The sequence below is a fragment of the Loxodonta africana genome, chromosome 5 (assembly GCF_030014295.1).
Source record: "Loxodonta africana isolate mLoxAfr1 chromosome 5, mLoxAfr1.hap2, whole genome shotgun sequence".
NCBI lineage: Eukaryota > Metazoa > Chordata > Mammalia > Proboscidea > Elephantidae > Loxodonta > Loxodonta africana.
The window spans coordinates 49,320,952-49,347,520 of record NC_087346.1 but is presented as its reverse complement, the minus strand read 5'-3'; the positions used below and the strand labels follow the sequence as shown (position 1 = coordinate 49,347,520).

The window sequence follows — 26,569 nt, the reverse complement described above, 5'->3', positions numbered from 1 at the left end:
AGAGAGAGAGCTTTCGCTGAAGCTTTGAGCTACTGTAGCAGAACGGCATGGGCATAGTAAACACCGTGCCCATCTCTTGCTCTCATTCAACTCAGTTGATCCAAATGTGTAATAAGGTAACTGTACCCCGGTGGGAGGTAACTGGAAAACTGGTAGTATCTGCATGTAATCAAAGAGCACTCTTTTCACCTTGAAGCTTGTATTTGGTATCAAGCCTTGAGCTGTAGCTTGCAATGGTTCTAGGTTGCTATCTCCAAAATATCCTTGACACCAGGTTAATATTAAGTCTCTACCCTTGATATCAACATTATTTTCCACAGAAGTAATGTCACTGCAGACTTTTTAACAATGCCAGGGTAAAGTCCACAAGTCTCTTGCAGGTTGAGAATTTCTAGATAATGAACAGCAGCTAACAATCCATTGACTCAAATCTTTAACACTATGTACATTGCTACTGTGTTTTTTTTCCCCGTTAAATTCTTTATAGAGAATTAGATTTATAGAGGAATAGGTTTCAGTCCAGTGTAAGTTGTCAGGAAATGGAGCTGGCAGCAAAACAGCACTCAACAGTGAATCTCTACAGAGGACTTGGCTTTGTGTGACATGCTGCCCTTGCTACATAATTTACGGTGTTGCTTAATTTTGAGATCTGTAATTGTGTGATTCTATAGGCTAAATCTTTGTGAAAAGAAAGGATTACCTCAAGCCATGCATTATTATTTACTTTGCTGAAGTCCCACAATTACTTAACTGACTAAATTCATAATTATTTAGCGGTGATGGTTAAGAAATTAAGAAATCTTTTAAGAGAGCAAAGATAAATGATGTGTAGGTTAATTCAATTAAAACATATCAAACCAGTTGTTGTCCAGCTGGTTTCGACTCATGGCGACCCCATGTGATCACCGTAGACCTGTGCTCCACAGGGTTTTCAGCGGCTGATTTTTCAGAAGGAGGTCACTGGGCCTTTCTTGCACAGCACCTCTGGGTAGGCTCAAACTTTCAACCTTGCGTTAGCAGCTGAGCGTGTTAACTGTTTGCAGTATCCAGGAAATCCAGTAAAATTTAGAGTGAAACCTATTCCTAAATATTGAATCTTGATGGGTTTTTCCTATTTGATCCTCCTTCCAATTAATGAAATGTTTAAGTGTGAGCCAACTGACAACTGGACTAAAATAAACCTGTTTGGAAAGTGGCCTCTAGCAATCACACTTTCACTGTGGAACTGAACAAGCAGGCCAAAATAAAAGTGCTCTAAGGGGCATTTTTTAAAGGGAGACATGAATTACTTATTTTAGAACAAAAGTTACCCTAACTTCAGTCTTTTAATAATGCATATATTTCGATATACAACAGTCATGTAATTTTAAAGTGATAACAAATGACTCTTCATTTAAAAAGCTTTTCTTTTCTTCTTGAAGGATAGTTTGAGTCACCTAAACATAATAGAGTCATGGCTTGAATAGCAGATCAGCGCAAGCATAGCATTGAAAAAAAAACCTCTCACATAACCTGGCTGAGGCAGAACAGCACAGACAGAGGTCGGTGTGTGAACCCTGCAATCACTTTGCCTGAGTGTCAACGGCAGTGTTTCCACAGACTAGCTGAGGGAATCCTGGGAAAAGGAACTAACCCATCTGTGCCCCAGTTTTTTATCAATAAAAACAAGATTGTAATGTAATTCGTAAAAAAAAAAAAAAAAGAAAAAAAAAACGAAACCCACTGCTGTCAAGTCGATTCCAACTCATAGCAACCCTATAGGACAGAGTAGAACCGCCCCATATGGTTTTCAAAGAGTGCCTTGTGAATTCAAACTGCCGAGCTTTCGCTTAGCAGCCCCAGTTCTTAACCATTATGCCACTGGGGTTTCCGTGTAATTCACAGGGATGCTGAAATATTAAATGCATTTGTACAATAAAGCCTGCAAAAGCCACAACCTATACAAGGTGGACACTTGTCAGAAAAGGAAAACTCAATTATTTTCCACTAAAATGAGAGGCAGAAAAGTGGTAAGACTGCACCCTGTCAAAGGTGGAAAACCTGGAAGACGTAGAAAAACAAAGGAGTCCCATAGAGTTCTGGCTCTCACAGGTTTCACTGCACATGGATGCTCTTAGAGCAGTGCTTGGCCCATGGTAAGGGCTTAATAAGTATTTTTATTGCTATTGTTATTATTACTATTATTATACATAATTAGTAGGAATAGAACAAATAGTATATGTTAACTTTATTAAATATATTACCAACCTAAAAGTTTAAAGAGAATATATCAAGCTACATCACTCTAGGTGACAAGGATAATGATAACAAAAATGGAAATTATAATCACAGAATAATCCTACATGTTGAAGAGTCCTAGCTATAAAAGGCAGTGAAAGGTAACATTCTTCTGAAACCTCCCTACAGTTAATTTTATCTGTTCATCTCAGAGGAGTGATTGTTCTGGAAACCAATCAAAACCTCCTAACCTCAAGTTCTTTTCAGTTTCAAACACCTATATAATCCTTTTTCCACCACCTCATACTGATAACAAACGAGTTAATACTAACAGTTCATAGTTTCTGCTTTCTCCTTCATTAGTTCTTATATTCCATACCATTTTTTGGTTGACTGTAATAGGTTTAATAATCACTATAAACAAGTTATCTTTCTAGTATGTATAATTCTACCATATTCATAAGGCTAAAGTTATCTTTCTAGTATGTATAATTCTACCATATTCATAAGGCTAAAGTATGAAAGTATATATTAAATAAAAGAATGAAAGAATGTGCTTTTGGAAAAAAAAAAATATACACATACAAAAAAAAACCCTTGCAGACAACTTATTAACCCCCCAAATCCATTGCTGTTGAGTCCCTTCCAACTCATAGTGACCCTACAGGACACAGTAGAACTGCTCCACAGGGTTTCCAAGGAGCGGCTGGTGGATTCAAACTGCTGACCTTTTGGTTAGTAGCTGAGCTCTTAACGACTGTACCACCAGGGCGCTGACAATTTATTAGCACCTATAACAAAATGCCACAATGAATACATATTTACATTTTCTATACTCAGATGAAAAATTTGGGGCAAAAAGTTCCTTTAGAAGAGGATCGTTAGATTTGAGATGACGGCATGAAAAAACGAGGGTTGGGAAAACTGTTACCACTGGGCAGCCTCTGGATTAATTTTACCCAATCTGTAAAGAAACTAATAATCACATTCTATCCTATGCTTTAAAAATGTTTATGTCAATGCTAAAAGTTATGTCAAAATACTTGACAGGGCTAAGACCCTGTAGAAACAAACCGTTGCTGTAAAATGTGGTTGAACTCAGGGGGGAGGTGAGGTTGTTGGAATGCTGTAGAGAAAGGGGCAGAGATGTTACTCAGGGGTGTGTGGGCACTGAGTCTTCTCTCTGTCCAGGAGAAGAATCTGAGCTAGTTGACTCTGAATACAGCTCCAGAACTAGAAGGGTATCAGATATGTACAATTTCATGAAATTTATTCCTGAATGGTGAAACAAGCTCCTAGAATGAGAGAAGTGTGGTGTGGTATGGAGTAAGCTTCTCACTGTGTAGACAGTGTCACTAGCAACTGAGCGCTATGGCTACAGTCAGGGGAACAGGCAAGCTGACCAGAGACATCCTGAGTCTGCTTCTGTCTGCTCACATCATGACTTCCAATGAGATTCTTACCTTATTTCAACATATTAGGAATTTAATCCTACCGTACAATGGCTTCTTCTGGCCAAACCGTAAATTACCTGAAGTCCATGCCTACTTTTTGGCTGGAAAATATTTGAAGATATTGAAATGTCAAATTTTGGTAAAACTGAAATGCTTTTTATAAGCAATTCTATCAAGTTGCCTGGTTTGAAAGTCCAAGAGATCACAGTACATTTTTTTCTATCAAAAAGGATTGGCTTTATTGCATCTCAGAGTTTATGAAAACAATGTTTTTCTTGTCCATCTTCTAAATCCGATTTTCTCTGTCTCTCTTAACTAACTTTAACATTGAATTTTTTTCTGGTTGTCACGCTAATCTCTGGTCTTGATTTCTAAATTAGCTGGGCTGCCATTTAGATTTAATAATTAGATTTAATAAATTTATTTTACTGTGAGTCAACAGCTTTTACTAGAACTAGGCTAAATATCTCCGGTGTATATGTTTACATTTCTCTACATATAAGTCCATATATTCATCTATCCATCCACTCACCCACTCAACTGACAACTCATCTGAACTGTAGAGAACCGGCACTACATAGAAACCTACTGTAATTTACTCTAGATTTGTTTAAAGCACTGGGGTATCAAGAGAGAGAGGACTGAGATCTTTAAATCAAAGCTTTAAAATGCATTTTCCCAGAGGTTCATTTTGGCCAAACTGAATTGTTTAAATCAGTTCCTGTCTGCCACTGTACTTTCTTGATACTGAGAGATTCTACTCTGGTGGCGCAGTGGTTAAAGCACTCAGCTGCTAACCAAATGGTCAGTAGTTCGAACCCACCAGCCACTCTGCAAGAGGAAGATGTGGCAGTCTGCTTCCATAAAGATTTACAGCCTTGGAAACTCTATGGGGCAGTTCTCCTCTGTCCTATAGGGTCATTATGAGTTGGAATCGACTATATGGCAGTGGATAGATTGCTTAAAGGAGCCCTGGTAGCACAATGATTAGGTGCTCAGCTGCTAATTAAAAGGTTGGCAGTTGGAACCCGCTCAACGGCTCCACAAGAGAAAGACCTGGTGATCTGCTCCTGTAAAGATTACAGCCTAGAAAACACTATGGGGTCATTCTACTCTGTCACATGGGGTTGCTATGAGTCAAAATTGACTTAATGGCACCTAACGAGATTGCTTAAATGCCACTTTCTCAGTTAAGCTTTTCTTGGCTCCACAGACTAATTTCCACTCTCATTTCCTACCACCCTTTTTGTCTTTGGAAACCCTGGTGGCATAGTGGTTAAGAGCTCGGCTGCTAACCAAAAGGTTGGCAGTTCGAATCTACCAAGCGCCCCTTGGAAAACCTATGGGGCAGTTCTACTCTGTCCTACAGGGTCGCTGTGAGTCAGAATCGACTCGACAGCAATGGGTTTGGTTTGTTTTTTCTTTACAGATATATTTAAATAATTGCCGGTAGGATTACTTACTTAAGGTCTATCAGTCTATCACACTACCAGATTATAAACTCCACTCTATTTTATATCTCCAGAACCTAACATGGTGCTTGGTATATAGTAAGTTCTCAATAAATGTTTATGTTGATGAGTAGATAAAGTTCAAGTCAATTTTCCAGGTGGCAAATTATTAAAAAAATAAAGTCTACATGTCTATCATTGCATCTTTTTTCTATTTGGTATATCTGGGTAATAAGCTTTTCCCTTAAAGCTACAGTTTCACAGGAGAAAAACAATTCAAATGTACAAAGTGCTCTGCAAGTGTTTAACTCCAATTTGGAAATGGCATCGGCACTCTTTACAGCAGTAATTTAAAGTGAGATAAAGCTCTGTGGGTCAATACTTAAAGGGGACTTTTGGGTACTGGCTTGCTATGAATTCCCAGGGGGGGAAAAACGCTTCAATCAATGCATATATTGACTGCCTACCATGTACAAGGCATGCTAATTGGCTTTACAATGTGTCCCAAAAAGCATTTTCAAACTAATTATAACCTGATTGGAAAGTGAAAGCAATGCATGGAAAAGCTAACTAGAAATAACAAAGTAAATAATAAGTTCAAGGGCAAATGATCAGCACTGCAGGCATTCAGAGAAAGACTGTCAACAGAAGTCTTCATAGAAAAATAGACTGGAGTGGGTCTATTCTATTTAGATGGGCAAAGAAGAATGAGACAAGTGTGGTTGAATGGAAAGAAGTGGGTTTTTATAATCCTATATCATTTTCAATTTTTCTAGTAAGTCTAGTGAAGAGAGCTCCCAAAGATACAGAGAAACTGAAAGTAGAAAGTTATTTGGAGCAACGAATAGAACAATTTGCCTGAACTAATGGGTTCACCAGAAAGAAGAACAGAGGTAGTTCATACTGGAAGGCTGCATCATATACTGCAGTAAAATTATAAATAAATTAAGGCTATTTTCCTGCCAGCTTCTGTGAGTCTTATGCTGACATGTGGCATAATAAAAACAACATAAAATATTCAGTGATGAAAACATCTTAATATTGCACAGCATTTTCAATTGTTTCAAAGCAGTTTCACTTATTATTTGCAAAAGGTTTTTTTTGTTTTGTTTTTGTTTTTTTCATTTTACAGAGATGTCACCGCATGTTCAGTATATTTAAATGGCTTAGTTGTTTATGGTAGAGCTGTGATTCAAACCTACATCTTTTGCTCTGGCAACTTGCAGCGGTAAGCAGCAGTTACCAGAAGGAGGACACAGAAGGAGCCAGAAGGCTGCTGTAACACAGAACGGAAAGGATAAGAACCAATGAATTAATGTGGCTACACCAATTTGGGACATTTACAACACTGTTTGGAGATCTAGTCTGTGTCACTCACTATCTGAAAGCTGCTTATCAATTGCAGGCAAATATGAACTATTAACCACAACTGTTGTACATTTAAACATGTATCTGATCACAACTACTATTGGTTTTAAGATGGCAGGAAAATAACTTTTTTTTTTTTTTTTCATTTAATCATAGAGCTATTACTGCTGCCTTAATTTGCAGGAGCTTTAAAAATCAAATTATTGTGTAATTACGAGGTGGTAACTTCAGAGCTCTTTAGGGTCATCTAGGTCTAAGCATCAAATGGTTAACCCAGAATCTGAAATTCTTCACTTTTACGTTTCCAGTGATTGTGTTTTGAAGGTACCTGTAAGCAATTTTATTGCACTGCTTTTTAAAATGCTAGTTAACATTTATTTTATTCAAATACAGTAACCCTCATTTCAGCAGTGAATAATTGACTCCCACTCCCACATACTGTACATGGTGTTAGCATAATAGCTTCAAAGTGCTTCAGAAATCTGACACCAAAGCCTTTTGAAATTATGTTCAAACTGAAGAATATATCTTTTGCTCTTCTTTCCTATCAGTTTATCTTTTTCTCTCAGGAGAATTCTTTCTTTTATGGAAAGGTTCCCAAACTGAAATACCCTTCCTGAGAGATTGTGATCTACCCCACAGGCAAAAGAACACACTGAAAGAGCCACAAAATCGCAAAGGCAGGGATGCACTGATGTCTATTTTTTTTTTAAGTTTTTACCTGTGAAATCAGGACTATAGACAAAGAGACAATACACACTTTATGGGAGAAATAGCTATTGGTCTCAAGCAAAATTACATTGCCTAGCCTTAACATGGAGCCCTGGAGGCACACTGGTTAAGAACTTGGCTGCTAACCAAAAAGTCGGCAGTTCAAATCCACCAGCTGCTCCTTGGAAACCCCATGGGGCAGTTCTACTCTGTCCTATAGGGTCACTATGAGTCCGAATCAACTCAACAGCAACATATTTTTTTTTTTTTCAGCCTTATGATGAATGGAAAAAATCTAGCTCTGTTTTTAATGGAGTAAAACCCTAACTTTACTTGCTATTACTATTAGAGTTTTAATTGTTAAAAAAAAAAAAAAAAAAAAATTATACGTATAATATAGTACATGCTGCTTGGAAATTGTTCTCTGGCCAGAAAGTGACTTGCAACCCCTATTCACTGGGTTTAATAGAACAATTTAAAATGATATATAATAATAAAAACGTAAGTGTCCATACATTGGTAAATTACAGGATTATGGTAGGACGTGCATTATGACCTACTGAGTTCTTGCATTTCTTGGAGGTACCTCAGGGGTCTTCTCTGGTGCAAAGTGGAGAACTCTCATCTAATCACAGGATTAATTTATATTAGTTTTACACAAATGGCTTCAATATTCAGATTGTTAAGAAAAAAAAAAAAAAAACCCAAAACAAAACTGTTTGCTGTTTAAAAGTAAATAAAGTTTCACAAACCCTGGTCTCTTTCTAATCAAACTTCAACAATTCTTTAAGATCCAGATTGTATTTTACCTCATTAAAATGGCCTTCTCTGACCATTCTAGAATGGTCGCTTAAGTTGCTCTCAAGTTGACTCTGACTCATGGTGACCCCACGTGTGCCACCGTAGGACTGTGGTTCATAGGGTTTTCAATGGCTTATTTTTTGGAAGCACAGCACCAGGTCTTTCTTCCAACGCACCTGTGGGTGGACTCAAACTTCCAACCTTTCAATTAGCAGCTATGTGCATTATCTGCTATTAACTGCTGACTCTCTTAATTTATACTTCATCATATGATGTCTTATATTTATGTAAAATCATTCAAATGTTTTACTTTGTCAACTTTGTTTATAACTACTTGCATCCTGAGAACATGTTTTATTTTGTATTCTTGCCACAGGCTGCTAAGGAGAGCACCTATTTTCTAGGGACTGTCCCTTGTCCCTGCCATGTATGATTGTAGTAGAAACTGCACTACAGCTACTGGTAACCACGCTCCTTGGCCAAACGGGAGGGTCCACCACAGTCCAGATGGCTATGTGCGAGATTGTGCTGCTAGGGCACACTCTATCCAGCAGGTGTCAATCTCTGGGTCATGGTGAGGAGGGGAGGTGGTACACAGGAGAGTCACATGCTCTATTTGTACGATACAGCAGGTGTGCCTGGGGAGAGGCAAGGATCAGGATGAGATATACAGCAGCACTCCGATTATACATGGTTTGACTTTTGGAGCAGGATCCCTGATTCAACTAAGATATGGGGGCTTAGGAGGTGGAGGGAAGTACTGAGTAGCAGATCAAGGCACAGACACAAGATGTACATTCTACAGGGAAGTGGAATACACTAAGGAAATGAAGGCAAAACAGCCTATTCATGAGGACCGAGGACACTTGACAGGACTTGGGATTACAGGTGGTCAAGGCCCATCTCAAGCATCCCAGACCCCAGGCCTAGGATAGGAAGACACCTATCGCCCCTCACCATGGGAGTGGTTCTCAATTCCAGGAATTTTCAGATTATCTCAGAAACTAGACTGACTTTTTCTGCCCTTGCTGGGCTGTATTTGACCTCACATAAATTATTTGATTGCTTTTTCTCTTTTTGTCTCCATTTCTCTTAACCTCAGAACACCACACTCAGACATGTTGCTAACTACAGTTAACGGTTTTACAACCCACACATTCATTTAATTGCCCATTTTGACAGATCTATAACATTTCAAATCATTTCTGAGTATAGAGATTTCCCTAATGAAAGAACATAACCGTTCCGTTACCAAATTATTATTTAAAAAAGTTTTTTCAGTATTGGAATGCATAGCTTAATAATTGAGTGTGTTCAAATATTTGGTTGGTAATGTGGATTTTGAGATATATGATCTGGTAATACAAGCCACCAACAAGGCAAGTGGCAGTGTGGTGCCACCGATCTGTGGCATGACGATATACCAATAGGAACTAAATAGAGAATTTATTGCAGGCATCTTTCCATTAGGTTACATGGGGAACTTCTGTTTTTCCAAATATGAGACAGAAAGACCAAAACAACCTCTCAGGGCTCCCTAACTATGACACAGCAAAGCTATAATTATGCTTGTAAGCCTTATGTCACAGAAATAAAGGGAAGGGGGAGGCAAAAGTTTACAAAACTAACACATCTGGGAAGCATCATCTAATAGAATGCTCAACCTTCACAACAATGAGGCTCCAACTCTGGTCTCCTGAGCTTCAGGCATTTCAAAAGGGACTACCTTGATGCTAAATGCATTAGAACTGGACTAACGCCTCATTTTTGAGGTCCAAAGGCATAAAAAAGTGACTGGTTTACTGTTAAAGAAAGGGAGTCCTGGTGGCACAGTAGTTGAGAGCCTGGCTGACAACCGAAAGGTTGGCAGTTCGAATCCACCAGCTGTTCCTTGGAAACACTATAGGGCGGTTCTACTCTGTCCTATAGGGTCACTAAGAGTCGGAATCGACTGACAGCAACAGGTTTTACTGTTAAACCAATAGGAACCAAGGAGATAATGTGTCCCATGTTCTTTTTTTCCCTATAGTCAGTAAATAAAACTTTTTTTTTTTTCCCTTGTTTTTTCAGGCACAAAGGTATGGTGGTTCAGAAAGTACTGGGCACTGAACTGGAAGATATGGGTTTGATCCTAGTTTATTACTTCCTAATTCAGTGATCTTGGGCAAGGCAACTAAATAGAGATTCAGTTTCTGCATATTAGAAAAAGGAGGGCAGTTAATGATACTTTGAAGTTTCTTCTTTTTTTTTTTTTTTTTTTAAAGAGAAATGAACATGTACTCGCCTAGCACAGGATTAGACTCATGGTAGGTGCTAAATAAATACATTTTAATCTTCAGTTATAGCTTCTTTTTATTTTCCTTGACTCTTTACATGCACGATCACACTATTCTTATTTTCTTTATTTAAACTTGCAGCTTTTTAAGGAGTGTGATTTTGGGTTACTTCCAATGATTATTTCTTTTAAAACTATATACATGAGAGCAGGAGCTACCAACCCTGCTGCTCATTAGAACTGGCTGAAGAGTTTCTGAAAAAGTGATAGTGCTGGGCCCCACCTTTGAACAATTAAATTTGTATCTCTGAGGATAACCAAAATATTTGTATCAAGCAATATTGAATAAGTAAAACCAAACCAAAATAAAACAGCTTAAGAGACACTGTACACACTACACAAAAGAATGCAAGAAGGATTTAAAAAACAAAACAAAACCAACACTTACCTTTGTTATTGTACACGTCTAAGTAATTTGGTGCTGAAAAAATTGTAATTAGAGAAGGGAAGCCTGTTGTTTGGCTTTTCCTGTACATGCGATACCTAAAAACAATAAATGCAAGTTAAAACACGGCTAGTAAGGAAAAAGGATGATGCTAAATTATAGATTCAGAAACAGAAAATTAAATGAGTTAAGTTCTATCATTCAAGGAGGATCCAATTACATAACGTTAAATAAACTCTTCTCTCTGAAGTCTGTTATACACAGACATCAATCCATCTCAGGGGTAAAGCTGAAACTATACAATCATACGTGTGATTTCCACATGTCCTTTCAAAGCTTAGCTAACCCAAGGAGAGGCTGGAATTCAGTGGACAAGCATAGTTCACTTCCACATGTTCAACCAGGAGGACACAGGCTAATTGCTACAAACCAATACCCTTCATCGACCATATTTTTCAGAAGATAACTAGTACTTCGGACATTAAGAAAGACTAACTGAGCAAGTAATACATGGAGACTTGCCAATATAATCTAGGCAATTAATCTATAGATCTACAATATTCTGTAAAGGTCATATATAAACATTTTGCTTGGAGGAAGTGATTGCTTTTCAAAGCATGTCTGATTAAATCTAGGAGTTTTACAAATTGAAGCTGTTTCTATTTTAGAATTTTATTTATTACCCATCCCTGCTGCTGTCTGCTGGTCAAAGATTACTGTCTCAGCAGGGTAATATTTAGTCAATCAGTAATGAAACAGAAAATCTGTAAGAACTATGGGAAAAAACCAACAGTTCAATTGGTTTTATAATGTATAAAACAAAACTTGCATTCTTAAATAAACAAAAGGTACAGGAAACTTTGACTCTTTTCCAAGGTGATAAAGAACCTCATGACCTCTATGTAAGAGTTTTTTTTACAAATATCAGTTTAGAGACACTCCAATGAAGCACAAAACAAAATTTTATCACCCTTTGGGTGTTTTCTGTCAGCTATTTCTGGCAGATGAACCATTCCTTATTTAGCTGGGCTATAAAAGTACTACCAAAAAAAAAAAAAACTTGTTGCTGACTCAAGGCGACCTCATGTGTTACAAAGTAGAACTGCTCTATAGGATTTTCTTGGCTGTAATCTTTATGGAAGCAGATTGCCAGGCCTTTCTTCCATGGCACTGCTAGGTAAGTTCAATCACCAACCTTTAGGTTAGCAGCTGAGAGCAAACCATTTGTCGCACCCAGGGACCTTTCTAAAGGTATAGCCAATTTAAAATTTATAATTTTAACAATATTTTGACTCCTCTCTTTTTAGAACTACTGAGACAAACTAGTTTTCTCGGAAGAAAATACCCCTTAAAAATCTTTTAGAATGTTCTAGAAATACTTATTCTGCTTATGGGACTTAGCTTTGTTGAAAAAAAAAATCAGAGGAAGAGAGTAGCACTCTCAAGCCTAGTATTTTGACTTTATAAACTGAGGCTATGCCTACTTGACAACAAATAAAGACAAAGGAACTAGATAATATAACCTCAATTTCCAAATGAATTCATCAACTGCCCAATAAAGCAAAAAAATACTTGTTGATTTTAATTGATGCACTTAATTTTTTTCTTCTTTTTTTGTCAAATAAGAAGATAAGTTCAGTTAAGTAGTGGGATTAAGAAAAATCTGCCTCAAACGCTCAGTCTGCCAAAAAAGCATGATGTTACCACAGGCCTGAAAAGTGAGAAAAATAATCTGAGGACCTGATTGGCTGGGTGTATCAACAGGTTACCTCAACAGGTTAGCTACAACAGTACTGTGTACATAGTTTTAGATCAATTCATGCCTGTTGAGTGATTGCTTGAAAAAAGCTGATTTTAAAGGGAATTTAGGATGCGCCTTGATTCAGGAGCATCGCAGACATGGGCCTACTTTAGAATGCAGGCATCTATATTCACAATTTCAGCACACAGATTATAAAAGGGAGTATTTCTACTTTTCTGAAAACCCAGAAGATATCAGACTTCGAATTCCTAATGTGGATTTAATGCACCATTAAAGTTAATGTCTGATATTTGCTAGTTTTCTAAACCCTTAAAATTAGTCTCCATTTGAAAAATTTCCCAGACATTACAAGATCAATTTTATGTTTCCATTTATTGGTTAGAACATAGAACTGTTTCCCCTATTTAAATGTCTCATTTTTTTTTTTTCTTTTTAAAGTTTACAGGGATCTGGAATGATATTCTTAAAAATAAGAGCATAATATGGAATAGCTGTTAAATATTTATGTGTAATGCACATTGCCAACAAGACTGAAAAGTAGCCGGTAATTTATTCACCTATGGTACAGTGGTGAGAGCAGAAATTAAGAGAAGAGGAAGTGTCTTAGGGTACTTAAGAAAACCAGCTGAAAATTTATATGTTAAAGCAGAAATAGAAGGACTTTAAAGGGACTTTACAAAACAACTACAGATATTCACTCTCCAAGACTCTGCCATACCTGTGTCATCAGAAGAGAGTTTTAAGGTATAATTTCTTCTGGGGCAGAGCCTAGCAAAAGAGAACCTCCACCGCCTGAACAAAGTGAGGAGTGCTGACAAAGGGCAATGCATGGTTTTCACAAACCCACAAAACTGCTCACCCTGCATCTTGGGCTTCATGGGCTCGGAGTATAGATAACAAGTTATTGTGCTGTAAGAATTCACATACAGCCGGGTAACTGCCAGAGACAAAAAAAAAGAAAACATCTGTTATAAAATCATCGTACCTGCACTTATACCCATCTTCAGACGTATGTGATTTGATCAAACATAATCAAACCTACACCATTCATGACACAAGCCTCTTGTCTCTAAGGTCAGGTTCTTCCCTGGGGCAGAAAAAGCACCTACAGTTGTACTTTCTACATAATCAGAAAGCAGCGGAGGTGTGTGAATTGGAAAAAAAAAAGGGGGGGATTATATAACAAAAGAAGAGAAGTGTCCACTCCCAGAGAAAATCAATTTTAGCAAGTCTGCCTTTAAACATAAACGGAAAGGAAACATAAATATAACATGAGAATGGAATAAATCTCAAATTTTGTCAAATATAGCACCATGCGTGTCTGCGTACACACGTGCAACAGATGACAGAGCTAGGCAGTACAAGAGAGTAAGCCTACTGGGAAATGAAGCTATCACCTCACTCAATCTCATGGTTACATCAAACTGAATACACTATTTAAAATCTCAACAGCAACTATAACAATGTATAACGTTTTAAAAATCTGTACTTTAAAAATGATCAAGGCAACTTTACCTTAAGGTATTCTTCATCTTGACTTCATAAAGTATCAAATATAAAATAATTCTGTTTTTTAAGAAAACCTCAAATCCAAAGATAAGCACTGCACTATAAATTAAATTCAAATTACAAACTACCTTAAAAAAAAACCTTTGATCATTCTGTCTCTGCACTCAGAATTTTTAATGAGACAAACGTATGTCATAAAAAGGAATAAATTTTTGACAGTTCACATCAAAGAGCGGTAAACCAATACTAAGCACAATGTAAACAAACCACAAATATTCACTAAGAACTTAAACTATATACACTATAGGAAAGGGAGGCATTACTTTCAACTATTTTGGCTTAATTAAAAATCATGTGAATTTTAACTGGACCGAAGTAAAAACTAAGAAGTTTCCTGGATACATCCAAACACTTTGAGAGACAGAGTAGCTGGGACTGGAGCCTGGGGACCACGGTTTTGGGGGACATTAGGTCAACTGGCATAACAAAGTTTATTAAGAAAATGTTCTACATTCCACTTTGGTGAGTGGCTTTTGGGGTCTTAAAAGCTTGTGAGCGGTCATCTAAGATGCATCAATTAGTCCCAGTCCATTTGGAACAAAGGAGCAAGAAGAACATCAAAGACAAAAGGGCCACATAAACCAGAGACTCCATCAGGCCGAGACCAGAAGAACTAGATGGTGCCCAGCTACTACCACTGATTGTCCTGACAGGGAACTGATGGAGTGGGAGAAAAGTGGGCAGCAGAACTCAAATTCACATAAAAAGACCAGACTTAATGGTCTGACTGAGAATGGAGGAGTCCCCGATGCCACGGCCCCCGGATGCTCTGTTAACCCAGAACTAAGACCATTTTCGAAGCCTACTCTTCAGGCAAAGATTAGGCTGGGCTATAAAAAATAAAATAATACTCATAAAGAATGTGCTTCTTCAAACAGATACACAAAACCAAATAGGTGGTTCCTGTCCAGAGGCAGACTGAGAAGCAGGAAGGCACAAGAACTCGTTGAAATGACACAAGAAACCCAAGGTTGAAAGAGGGAGTGTGCTGTCACATTATAGAGATTGCAACTAGGGCCATATAACAATACGCACATAAATTTTTGTATGAGAAATTAACTTGAGCTATAAACTTTCACCTGAAGCACAATAAATAAAAGAAAGAAAGAAAAACACCTGCCTTGTGCTAGATCTCAAAGGAAATGATGCCTGAGGGTCAGTAAATAGAAAGAGGTCAGAATTCCATACATAGGAGACAGGGAGGGACAGGAAACAGGAGCATGAACAAAGGCAAAGAAGATGGAAAGACAAAAATGTAAGAAATGTAGAAAAACTGACTTGGCAGTAGAGCAAATAGCTACTATCAGACTCATTCTGTTTATTCTCTGATTTCTGTTTCTTGTTGTATTAAACTATATTTTAGTCTGTGAATTACATCTAGATTTCAGATTGTAATCATGATATAGCCAGTAGGCATTATTAAAAAGTTTTTTCATGTTTTTATGCCTTTACATATACTTTCCCTATGTATTTTTCCTTCTGGAAAGCCCTATTCTTCTGCTAAAACCCAAAAACCAAACCAAACCCAGTGCTGTCGAGTCGATTCTGACTCATAGCAACCCTATAGGACAGAGTAGGACTGCCCCATAGAGTTTCCAAGGAGCGCCTGGCAGATTCCAACTGCCGACCCGTTGGTTAGCAGCCATAGCACTTAATCACTACACCACCACAGGTTTTCTTCTGCCAAGCCTTAGCTAAATTATCACCTGTGCCCCCTTCCCTTCAAGCCTACCTCACCCTCAGGTGTACAAAGTTGCTGCAGTCATTCTATTCCCCTAACATACGTATCTAATGTACCACTTATCATGTTGTGTTGTAAATTATGTTCACACATCTTCTCTCCAGCTATATAGCGAATGCCTTAGGGAGGCGCAGTTTTATCATCTTTATATCTTAAATGCTTAGCAGCAATTTGTCAGTTTTCTGGAGCTCACGCTCTACTGCTGGAGTAGCCTCAACAGGGTAGTCAAGCAGGTGAAAGATGCAAAGGGCTTCTTTCCTTCACTGTTGCTTAGGCCGCAATCCTTTGCAAAGGTGCCAGGAGGAAGCCTCCCGCTCCTTGGTGTCTTCACATTCTCCCAGCCCCAGCTGTAGGGAGGATGCTGCCCAACTGTTCAACAACTCCTCTGCTTCTTGGGGTTTGCATGCCAGGCACACTCAAGTAGGACAATGGATACTTAGCCCTGGGGTGCCCTGGGGTTTCCTGGATGCTGGCAGACCTATTGTTTCCTAGGACTCATGTGTTTCATTTTTTTGCCCCAGAGTTCTCCAACTAATTTCATTTTACCCACTAGGGATAAAGTCCTGAAAGGCCCCATCTCTCCCTGCCAGAAATTCTCTAGAACTGAAGTCTTCATTTGCACTTGCTGCCTCAGGAGCAGCAGCTAATTTTTACTTAAGGCAAACTTTCCATTGAAGTAAAAAATCTGTACAGAAAAGTGCACAAACCAGGAGATTACAACCTGATGATCTCTTATAAAGTGAACACTTTGGTTACTAGCATGAAGATCAAGAAATAGAATGTTACCTGAACCCCATAAGCTCATATCTCCCTCCAGTCATCATCACTTCCTTGATAAGGGTAACTGCCATCTTGACTTTTAACACTATAGATTCATTTTCTCTAATGTTATTTAAATGGTATCATACAGTATGTGTTCTTTATTATCTGGCTTCTTTCATTAATTATTATGCCTGTGAGATCGATCCACACTGTTACGTATAATTGTAGTTAGCTCATTCTAATTTACTGCATTTAATTATACAAATATGTATTATTCAGTCTACTAAATGTAAATTCTTTTTTTTTTTTTTTCCATTTCTTCGCTACTATGAATATTGCTGCTATTAACAATCTTGTGTATACCTTTTGGTCTACGTATGTACACATTTATACAGGACAGAAAACTAGGAACGGAATAGTTCTAGCAGATACTGAAGCGGCTAGCTGTAATTTCAGATTAGAGGTCAAGTAAGACCATTCAGGCGGCATCTTTTCAGAATTCAAAAGCCCAAGGTGTTATTTCCCTTCATGTTTTCGAGAACACAACTTTCTCTGCCTGCAAGAGCCGTGCCCACTGACTTTTCTTGGATATGCTCTACTCATCATTCAAGCCCACATGTGATAGCACCTCCACAAGGAGTAGTTCCTTAGCCCCCAACCCATCCCCTGTTTGGGTTAGGCACCCAATTCTGTGTGTGTGTGTGTGTGTGTCTGTGTGTGTTATCAACCTATGCAGCATTTATCATACCACTACTCACCTTGCATTTTATTTGTCTATTTCTGCTTATCTGTCTCTTACACTAGACTGTCATTCCCTTGAGGGCCTAACCAATGTTCGTTAAATGCTTGACTAAGTGAGTGAACTCTCATAAAGGATATATATGAACGGGGGAGGGGTGTGGCGGACTGATAAAATCGGAAGCAGGGTGCTCAGGTATGATTTCTTCAACAGACTAAGAAAGAATATCTTAAGTTCAGAGTGGGAAAGAGGGAGGATGAATTATCTAGATGCTGGTGATAAGACAGTGTCACCAAGATGTGGTAACTATACTAATTTAAATGAAAAAATAAAAAGCAAAGATATTTACTGGTCTACCTGATGTAGAGAATGAACTGTAGGCAAAAACAGAAAAACCAGGAGAAATCCCCAGTGGGGAAAGAAGGGAAAGGCCAACATGGCACCCTAGACAGATACATCATGCCATCCCTTTGCAGCAAAGACCTGAAGAATTAAGTAAAACAGATACGAATGTCAATCCTAGAACACTAAGCATCAAATGAAGGGATAAAGAACTTGATCAAACACCAAATGGAAGACATTTCCAGATAAACAGAAATTAAGGGAATTCATAAAAACCAAACCAAATTTATAAGAAATATTAAAGGGAGTCCTTTGGTTAGAGAACCAACAACCAGAGTCTCAAACACAGGACAGCATCAACCAGGTACTAACCTAGGTACAGAACTCTCAATAATAAAACAAAGTTAAAAGACTTAAAAAAGGGAAACAGAGGCATCAACCTGTAAATAATGACAACATCAGAATAATAAAAGGGGAGAATAAATGGTATAGCTACAGAATTTTCAAATGAAAAGGAAGTCAATGCTATATCAAGTAATAAAAAACTGGTTCAAACTTAGTAATATAAGGGTAAACTTCAAGGTAACCACAAAGAAAGTTAACAAACTTACTCATCAAAGTAAAAAAGAGGAAAAACACAAAGTCTCAGTAGGCACAAAATTTATAATAACAAAAGAAAAGATTCACAAACAAAAGGAAATCAGCACGGGAAAGTAAGAGGAACAAAGAAAATGTCAGCACTACAAAAAAAAAGGCACAACAATATGACAGCAATGAACACATACCTATCAATAATCGCACCAAATGTAAATGGCTTAAATGCATCTGTAAATAGAGTGGCAGAATGGATAAAAAAGCATGACCCATCAATATGCTATCTACAAGAGACACATGTGAGACACAAAGACAAACTATATAAAAAATCAAAGGATGGAAAAAACGTATCAAGCAAATGTTGTTGTTAGGTGCCGTCAAGTCGGTTCTGACTCATAGCAACCCTATGCACAACAGAACGAAACACTGCCCGGTCCTGTGCCATCCTTACAATCGTTGTTATGCTTCAGCTCATTGTTGCAACCACTGTGTCAATCCACCTCTTTGAGGGTCTTCCTCTTCTCCGCTGACCCTGTACTCTGCCAAGCATGATGTCCTTGTCCAGGGACTGATCCCTCCTGACAACATGTCCAAAGTATGTAAGACGCAGTCTCACCATCCTTGCTTCCAAAGAGCCTTCTGGTTGTACTTCTTCCAAGACAGATTTGTTTGTTCTTTTGGCAGTCCATAGTATATTCAATATTCCTCGCCAACACAATTCAAAGGCGTCAACTCTTCTTCGGTCTTCCTTATTCATTGTCCAGCTTTCACATGCATATGATACGACTGAAAATACTATGGCTTGGGTTAGGCGCACCTTAGCCTTCAGGGTGACATCTTTGCTCTTCAACACTTTGAAGAGGTCCTTTGCAGCAGATTTGCCCAATGCAATGCGTCTTTTGATTTCTTGACTGCTGCTTCCATGGCTGTTGATTGCGGATCCAAGTAAAATGAAATCCTTGACAACTTCAGTCTTTTCTCCATTTAACACGATGTTGCTCATTGGTCCAGTTGTGAGGATTTTTGTTTTCTTTATGTTGAGGTATAATCCATACTGAAGGCTGTGGTCTTTGATCGTCATTAGTAAGTGCTTCAAGTCCTCTTCACTTTCAGCAAGCAAGGTTGTGTCATCTGCATAATGCAGGTTGTTAATGAGCCTTCTTCCAATCTTGATGCCCCGTTCTTCTTCATATAGTCCAGCTTCTCAGATTACTTGTTCAGCATACAGATTAAATAGGTATGGTGAAAGAATACAACCCTGATGCACACCTTTCCTGACTTTAAACCAATCAGTATCCCCTTGTTCTGTCCGAACAACTGCCTCTTGATCCATGTAAAGGTTCCTCATGAGCACAATTAAGTGTTCTGGAATTCCCATTCTTAGCGGTGTTATCCATAGTTTGTTATGATCCAAATAGTCAAATGCCTTTGCATAGTCAATAAAACACAAGTAAACATCCTTCTGGTATTCTCTGCTTTCAGCCAGGATCCATCTGACATCACCAATGATATCCCTGCTTCCACGTCCTCTTCTGAAACCAGCCTGAATTTCTGGCAGTTCCCTGTCTATATACTGCTGCAGCTGTTTTTGAATGATCTTCAGCAGAATTTTGCTTGCATGTGATATTAATGATATTTTTCTATAATTTCTATATTCAGTTGGATCACCTTTCTTGGGAATAGGCATAAATATGGATCTCTTCCAGTCAGTTGGCCAGGAAGCTGTCTTCCATATTTCTTGGCATAGATGAGTGAGCACCTCCAGTGCTGCATCTGCTTATTGAAGCATCTCAAGTGATATTCCATCAATTCCTGGAGCCTTATTTTTTGCCAATGCCTTCAGAGCAGCTTGGACTTCTTCCTTCAGTACCATCAGTTCCTGATCATATGGCACCTCTTGAAATGGTTGAATATCGACCAATTCTTTTTGGTATAATGACTCTGTGTATTCCTTCCATCTTCTTTTGATGCTTCCTGCATCATTTAATATTTTCCCCATGGAATCCTTCACTGTTGCAACTCGAGGCTTCAATTTTTTCTTCAGTTCTTTCGGCTTGAGAAACGCCAAGTGTGTTCTTCCCTTTTGGTTTTCCATCTCCAGCTCTTTGCACGTGTCATTACAATACTTTATTTTATCTTCTCGAGAGGCCCTTTGAAATCTTCTGTTCAGTTCTTTAACTTCATGAATTATTCCTTTTGCTTTAGCTGCTTGACGCTCAAGAAGCAAGTTTCAGAGTCTCCTCTGATATCCATCTTGGTCTTTTCTTTCTTTCCTGTCTTTTCAGTGACCTCTTGCTTTCTTCATGGATGATGTCCTTGATGTCATTCCACAACTCGTCTGGTCTTCGGTCACTAGTGTTCAATGCGTCAAATCTATTCTTGAGATGGTCTCTAAATTCAGATGGGATATACTCAAGGTCATATTTTAACTCTCGTGGAGTTGCTCTGATTTTCTTCAGTTTCAGCTTGAACTTGCATATGAGCAATTGATGGTCTTTTCCACAGTCGGCCCCTGGCCTTGTTCTGAATGATGATAGTGAGCTTTTCCATTGTCCCTTTCCACAGATGTAGTCAGTTTGATTTCTGTGTGTTCCATCTGGCGAGGTCCATGTGTATAGTCACCGTCTATGTTGGTCAAAGAAGGTATTTGCAATGAAGAAGTCGTTGGTCTCGCAAAACTCTATCATTCGATCTCCGGCATTGTTTCTATCACCAAGGCCATATTTTCCAACTACTGATCCTTCTTCTTTGTTTCCAACTTTTGCATTCCAATTGCCAGTAATTATCAATGCATCTTGATTGCATGTTCGATCAATTTCAGACTGCAGCAGCTGATAAAAATCTTCATCTTTGGCCCTAGTGGTTGGTGTGTAAATTTGAATAATAGTTGTATTAACTGGTCTTCCTTGTACACGTATGGATATTATCCTATCACTGACCGCGTTGTACTTCAGGATAGATCTTGAAACATTCTTTTTGACGATTAATGCAACACCATTCCTCTGCGAGTTGCCAGTCCCAGCACGTGTCTGTCAGTTTGTCGTACTGTGAGGGCTTGTGTGTTGCTGTGATGCTGGAAGCTATGCCACTGGTATTTAGATACCAGCAGGGTCACACATGGAGGACAAGTTTCAGCTGAGCTTACAGACTAAGACAGGCTAGGAAGAAGGACCCGGCAGTCTACTTCTGAAAAGCATTAGCCAGTGAAAACCTTATGAATAGCAGCAGAACATTCTCTGATATAGTGCTGGAAGATGAGCCCCCCAGGTTGGAAAGCACTCAAAAGGTGACTGGGGAAGAGCAGCCTCCTCAAAGTAGAGTCGACCTTAATGATGTGGATGGAGTAAAGATTTTGGGACCTTCATTTGCTGATGTGGCATGACTCAAAATGAGAAGAAACAGCTGCAAACATCTATTAATAATTGGAATCTGGAATGTACGAAGTATGAACCTAGGAAAATTGGAAATCATCAAAAATGAAATGGAATGCATAAACATCAATATCCTAGGCATTAGTGAGGTGAAATGGACTGGTATTGGCCATTTTGAATCAGATATCATATCAAGCAAATAGTAACCAAAAAAGGGCAAGAGTGGCAATACTAATTTTAAATTACTTTAAGGCAAAACCAACCATAAAAGACAAGGAAGGGCATTATATAATGATCAAAAGGGACAATCCAGCAAGATGATACAACCTTAATAAATATCTACGAACCCAACAACAGGGCTCCAAAATACATAAAGCAAACTCTAACAGCACTGAAAAGAGAAACAGATAGTTCTACAATAATAGTAAGGGAGTTCAACACCCCATTCTCAGTAAAGGAGAGAAGATCTAGACAGGAACTCAACAAAGATATAGAATACAAGAAGTCCAAAATCAATCAACTTGGCCTCATAGATACATATGGAACACTCCACTGATCATCAGCAAAGGATACATTCTTTTCCAATGCACATGGAACATTGTCCAGAATAGACCACATTTTAGGCCATAAAGCAACCCTCAATAAAATCCAAAACATCAAAATAATACAAAGTATTCTCTCTGATTATAACGCCATAAAAGTAGAAATAAATAATAGGAAGAACAAGGGAAAAAAATCAAATACATGGAAGCTGAATAACACCTTGCTTAAAAACAGCTAAGTAATAGAAAAAATCAAAAAGAGAATTAAAAAATTCCTAGAATCAAAGGAGAAAGAAAACACATCATACCAAACCAAAACACAGAAAAGGCAGTACACAGAGGTCAATTTATAGCAATAAATGCACACATCAAAAAAGAAGAGTGGGCCCCAAATCAGAATGTTATCTCTACAACTTGAACAAATAGAAAGAGAACAGCAAAAGAGGCCAACAGCCACCAGAGATAAGGCAACAATAAAAACTAGAGCAGAAGTAAATAGAGAACAGAAAAAATAATTGAAAGAATCAACAAAGCCAAAAGTTGGTTCTTTGAAAACATCAACAAACCACTGGCTGACAAAAGAAAAAACAAGAGAGGAATTACATAACCCAAATAAGAAATGAGATGGGGGACATTACAACAGACCCAACTGAAATAAAAAGGATGATAACAGAATACCATAAAAATTCTACTCCAACAAATTTGAGAACCTAGAGGAAACTGGCAAATTTCTAGAAACACACTACTTACCTAAACTAACACAAGGTGAGATAGAAAATCTGAACAGATCCATAACAAGAGATCAAAGAAGTAGAAAAAAAAAAAAAAAAAACTCTCAACAATAACAACAAAAACCCTGGCCTAGACAGCTTCACTGGAGAATTCTACCAAACATTCAGAGAAGAGCTCACACCATTGTTACTCAAACTATTTCAGAACACAGAAAAGGAGGGGACACTCCTGAACTTATTCTATGAAGCCAGCATAACCTCACACCAAAGCCAGGTAAAGACACCACAAAAAAAAAAGAAAATTACACACCAATATCTCTCATAAATACAGATGCAAAAATTCTATCCAATAGAATTCAGCATCATATCAGAGGAAAAAAATACCCCATGGCCAAGTGGGATTCATACCAGGTATGCAAGGATGGTTCAGCACTAGAAAACCAATCAATGCAATCCATTACATAAATAAAAGAATCACATGATCATGTCAACTGACACAGAAAAGGCATTTGATAAAGTCCAACACCAATTCCTGATAAAAACCCTCAATAAACTAGGAATAGAAAATAAATTTCTCAACATAATAGAAGGCATCTATAAAAAATCAACATCCAACATCATTCTCAATGGAGAGAAGCTGAAAGCGTTCCCCCTAAGAACAGGAACAAGACAAGGATGCCCTTTATCAACACTCCTTTTTAACATTGTGCTAGAAGTCCCAGCTAGAGCAACAAGTCAAGAAAAAGAAATAAAGGGCATCCAAATTGGAAAAAGAAGAAGTAAAACTATCCCTATTCACAGAAGATATGATCCTCTACATAGAGAACCCCAAAGATTTCACAAGAAAACTAGTGGAACTAATAGAAAGATTCAGCACAGTAGCATTATACAAGATCAACATACAAAAATCAGTTGGATTCTTATACACCAATAAAGAGAACTTTGAAAAGGAAACCAGGATAACAATAACATTTATAATTGGTCCTAAAAAGATAAAATCCTTATGAATAAATCTAACCAGGGGCGTAAAAGACCTACACAAAAGAAAACTACAAAGCGCTTTTATAAGAAACCAAAAGAGACCTACATAAATGGAAAAACGTACCATACTCATGGATAAGAAGTAGACTCAACATTGTGAAAATGTCAATTCTACCCAGTGCAGTCTGTAGATAAAATACAATCCATATCCAAATACCAACAGCATTCTTTAACGAGATGGGAAAACTAATCACTAAGTTTACATGGAAAGGAAAGAGGCCCTGGAAAAACAAAGACTTATTGAAGAAGAAAACACAGTAGGAGGCCTCACACTACCTGATCTCAGAACCTACTATATAGCAACAGCAGTCAAAATAGCCTGGCACTGGTACAAGACACATTGACAAATGAAACAGAATTGAGAACCCAGATGTAAATCCATCCACTGATGGTCAGCTGATCTTTGACAAAAGACCATTAAACGGGGAAAAGGAAGTCTGTTTAACAAATGGTGTTGGCAAAACTGGATGTCTATCTGTAAAAAAAAAAAAAAAGAAAAAGAAACAATATCCATACCTCACATCATACACAAAAACTAACTTAAAATGGATCAAGGACCTAAATGTAAAACCTAAACGATAGAGATCATGGAAGAAAAAATAGGGACAAAGCTAGGGGCCGTAATACATGGCATAAATACAACACAAACCATATCTAACAATGCACAAACATGGGAAGATAAAGTAGGTAACTGGGAGCTAGTAAAAGTTAAACACTTGTGTTCCTCAAGACTTCACCAAAAGAGTACAAAGAGAATCTACAGACTGGAAAAAATTTTGGCTATGACATATCCGACTAAAGTCTAATCTCTAAAATCTACAGAATACTTCAACATCTCAATAACAAAAAGACGAATAATCCAATTAAAAAATGGGAAAGGATATGAACAGACACTTAACCAAAGAAGACACATGAGGAAATGTTCTTGATCATCACCCATTAGAGAAATGCAAATCAAAGCTGCATCGAGATATCATCTCACCCTGACATTACTGGAACTAATCAAAAAAACAGAAAATAAATGTTAGAGAGGTTGCAGGGAGATTGGAATTCTTACACACTGCTGGTGGAAATGTAAAATGGCACAAACACTATGGAAAATAACATGGTGCCTCCTTGAAAAGCTAGAAATAGAAATATCACAGGATTCAGCAATCGTGCTCCTAGGAATCTATTCTAAAGAAATAAGAGCCATCACGCAAATAGACATTTGCACACCCGTGTTCAACCCAGCATTACTCACAACAGGAAAAAGATGGAAACAACCTAAGTGTCTATCAACAGATGGATAAACAAATTATGGTGCATACACCCAATGGAATACTACTCAACGAAAAAGAACAATGATGAATTAGCAAAACATCTCACAACATGGATGAATCTGGAGGGCATTATGCTGAGTGAAACAAGTCAATTACAAAAGGAGAGATATTGTATGAAACCACTATTATAAAAACGAAAATAAAGGTTTACACACGGGGGGGAAAGAAAACAACCTTTGATGGTTAGGAGGGAGGGGAGAGTTGAAGAGGGGAAATCACTAACTAGACAGCAGACAACTGTTAACTTTGGTGAAGGGTAAGACAATTCATAATATAGGAGAAATCAGCATAACTTGACAAAGGCAAAGTCCTAGAAGCTTCCTAGACACATCAAAACACTCTGAGGGACTGAGTTACTGGTGCTGAGGGCTGGGAACCATGGTCTCGGAGGATATCTAGGTCAATTGGCATATCAGAGTTCATAAAGAAAATGTCCTACATTCTACTTCGGTGAGTAGTGTCTGGGGGTCTTAAAAGCTTGCAAGCAGCCATTTAAGACACATCTATTGGTTCCATCATGTTCGGAGCAAAGGAGAACGAAGAAAACCAAAGACACAAGGGAAATATTAGTCCAAAGGACTAAAGAACAACATGAACCACGACCTCCACCAGCCTGAGCCCAGACTAGATGATGCCTGGCTACCACCACCAACCTCTCTCTGACAGGGATCACGATAGAGGGTCCCAGACAGAGCAGAAGAAAAATATTAAAATACAAAAAAGACCAGATTTACTGGTCCAACAGAGACCAGAAGAACTCCCAAAACTACAGCCCCGAGACACCCTGCTAAATCAGAACTGAAGCCACTCTGAAGTCCACCTTTCAGCTAAAGATCAGACAGGCCTATAAAACAAATAACACATGTTAGGAACATGCTTCTTATTTCAACCAAGTATATGAGACGAAATGGGCAATACCTGCCCAAGAGCAAAGACGAGAAGGCAGGAAAGGACAGGAAAACTGAACTAATGGACACGTAGAACCCATGGTATAATGCGGGAAAGGGGGAGACTGCTGACAGTGTGGGGATTTGCAACTAATGTTACAAAACAATTTGTGTATAAATTTTTTAATGAAAAACAAAACAAAAAACCAAACAAAACTATCCCGTGTAATTAAACTGAGTGCATGAAACTATACCCTTCCATCACAAACATGATTCAGGTTGTTTTGACTGTTTTTTGGTGATTTTTTATATAAGTTTAATCAAATTTCCTAGTAGTTATCTTTATTTTAATTTTTATTTTAAATGCCTCCATTCAATAAAAAAGTAAAACTCTTAAGCGGGAGGAAAAAAAAAAAAAACCTGAGGCAAGTAAATTATAAGTTA

The 26,569-nt window shown here is 38.0% G+C and overlaps 1 protein-coding gene across 3 annotated transcripts in view; it reads right to left on the bottom strand.

The window, feature by feature from the left end:
• PPP3CA (protein phosphatase 3 catalytic subunit alpha) overlaps nt 1-26,569 on the bottom strand; it is a 366,845-nt gene that overhangs the window by 60,305 nt on the left and 279,971 nt on the right. For 2 of the 3 annotated variants that reach the window (XM_010590472.3, XM_064285506.1), the window contains 2 exons: nt 13,344-13,421; nt 10,726-10,820 (listed from right to left, as the gene is read on the bottom strand). In XM_010590472.3, coding sequence (XP_010588774.1) covers nt 10,726-10,820; nt 13,344-13,421 — 173 coding nt within the window. The remainder of the gene's footprint in view (nt 1-10,725; nt 10,821-13,343; nt 13,422-26,569) is intronic. The other variant, XM_064285505.1, reaches the window with a different exon arrangement.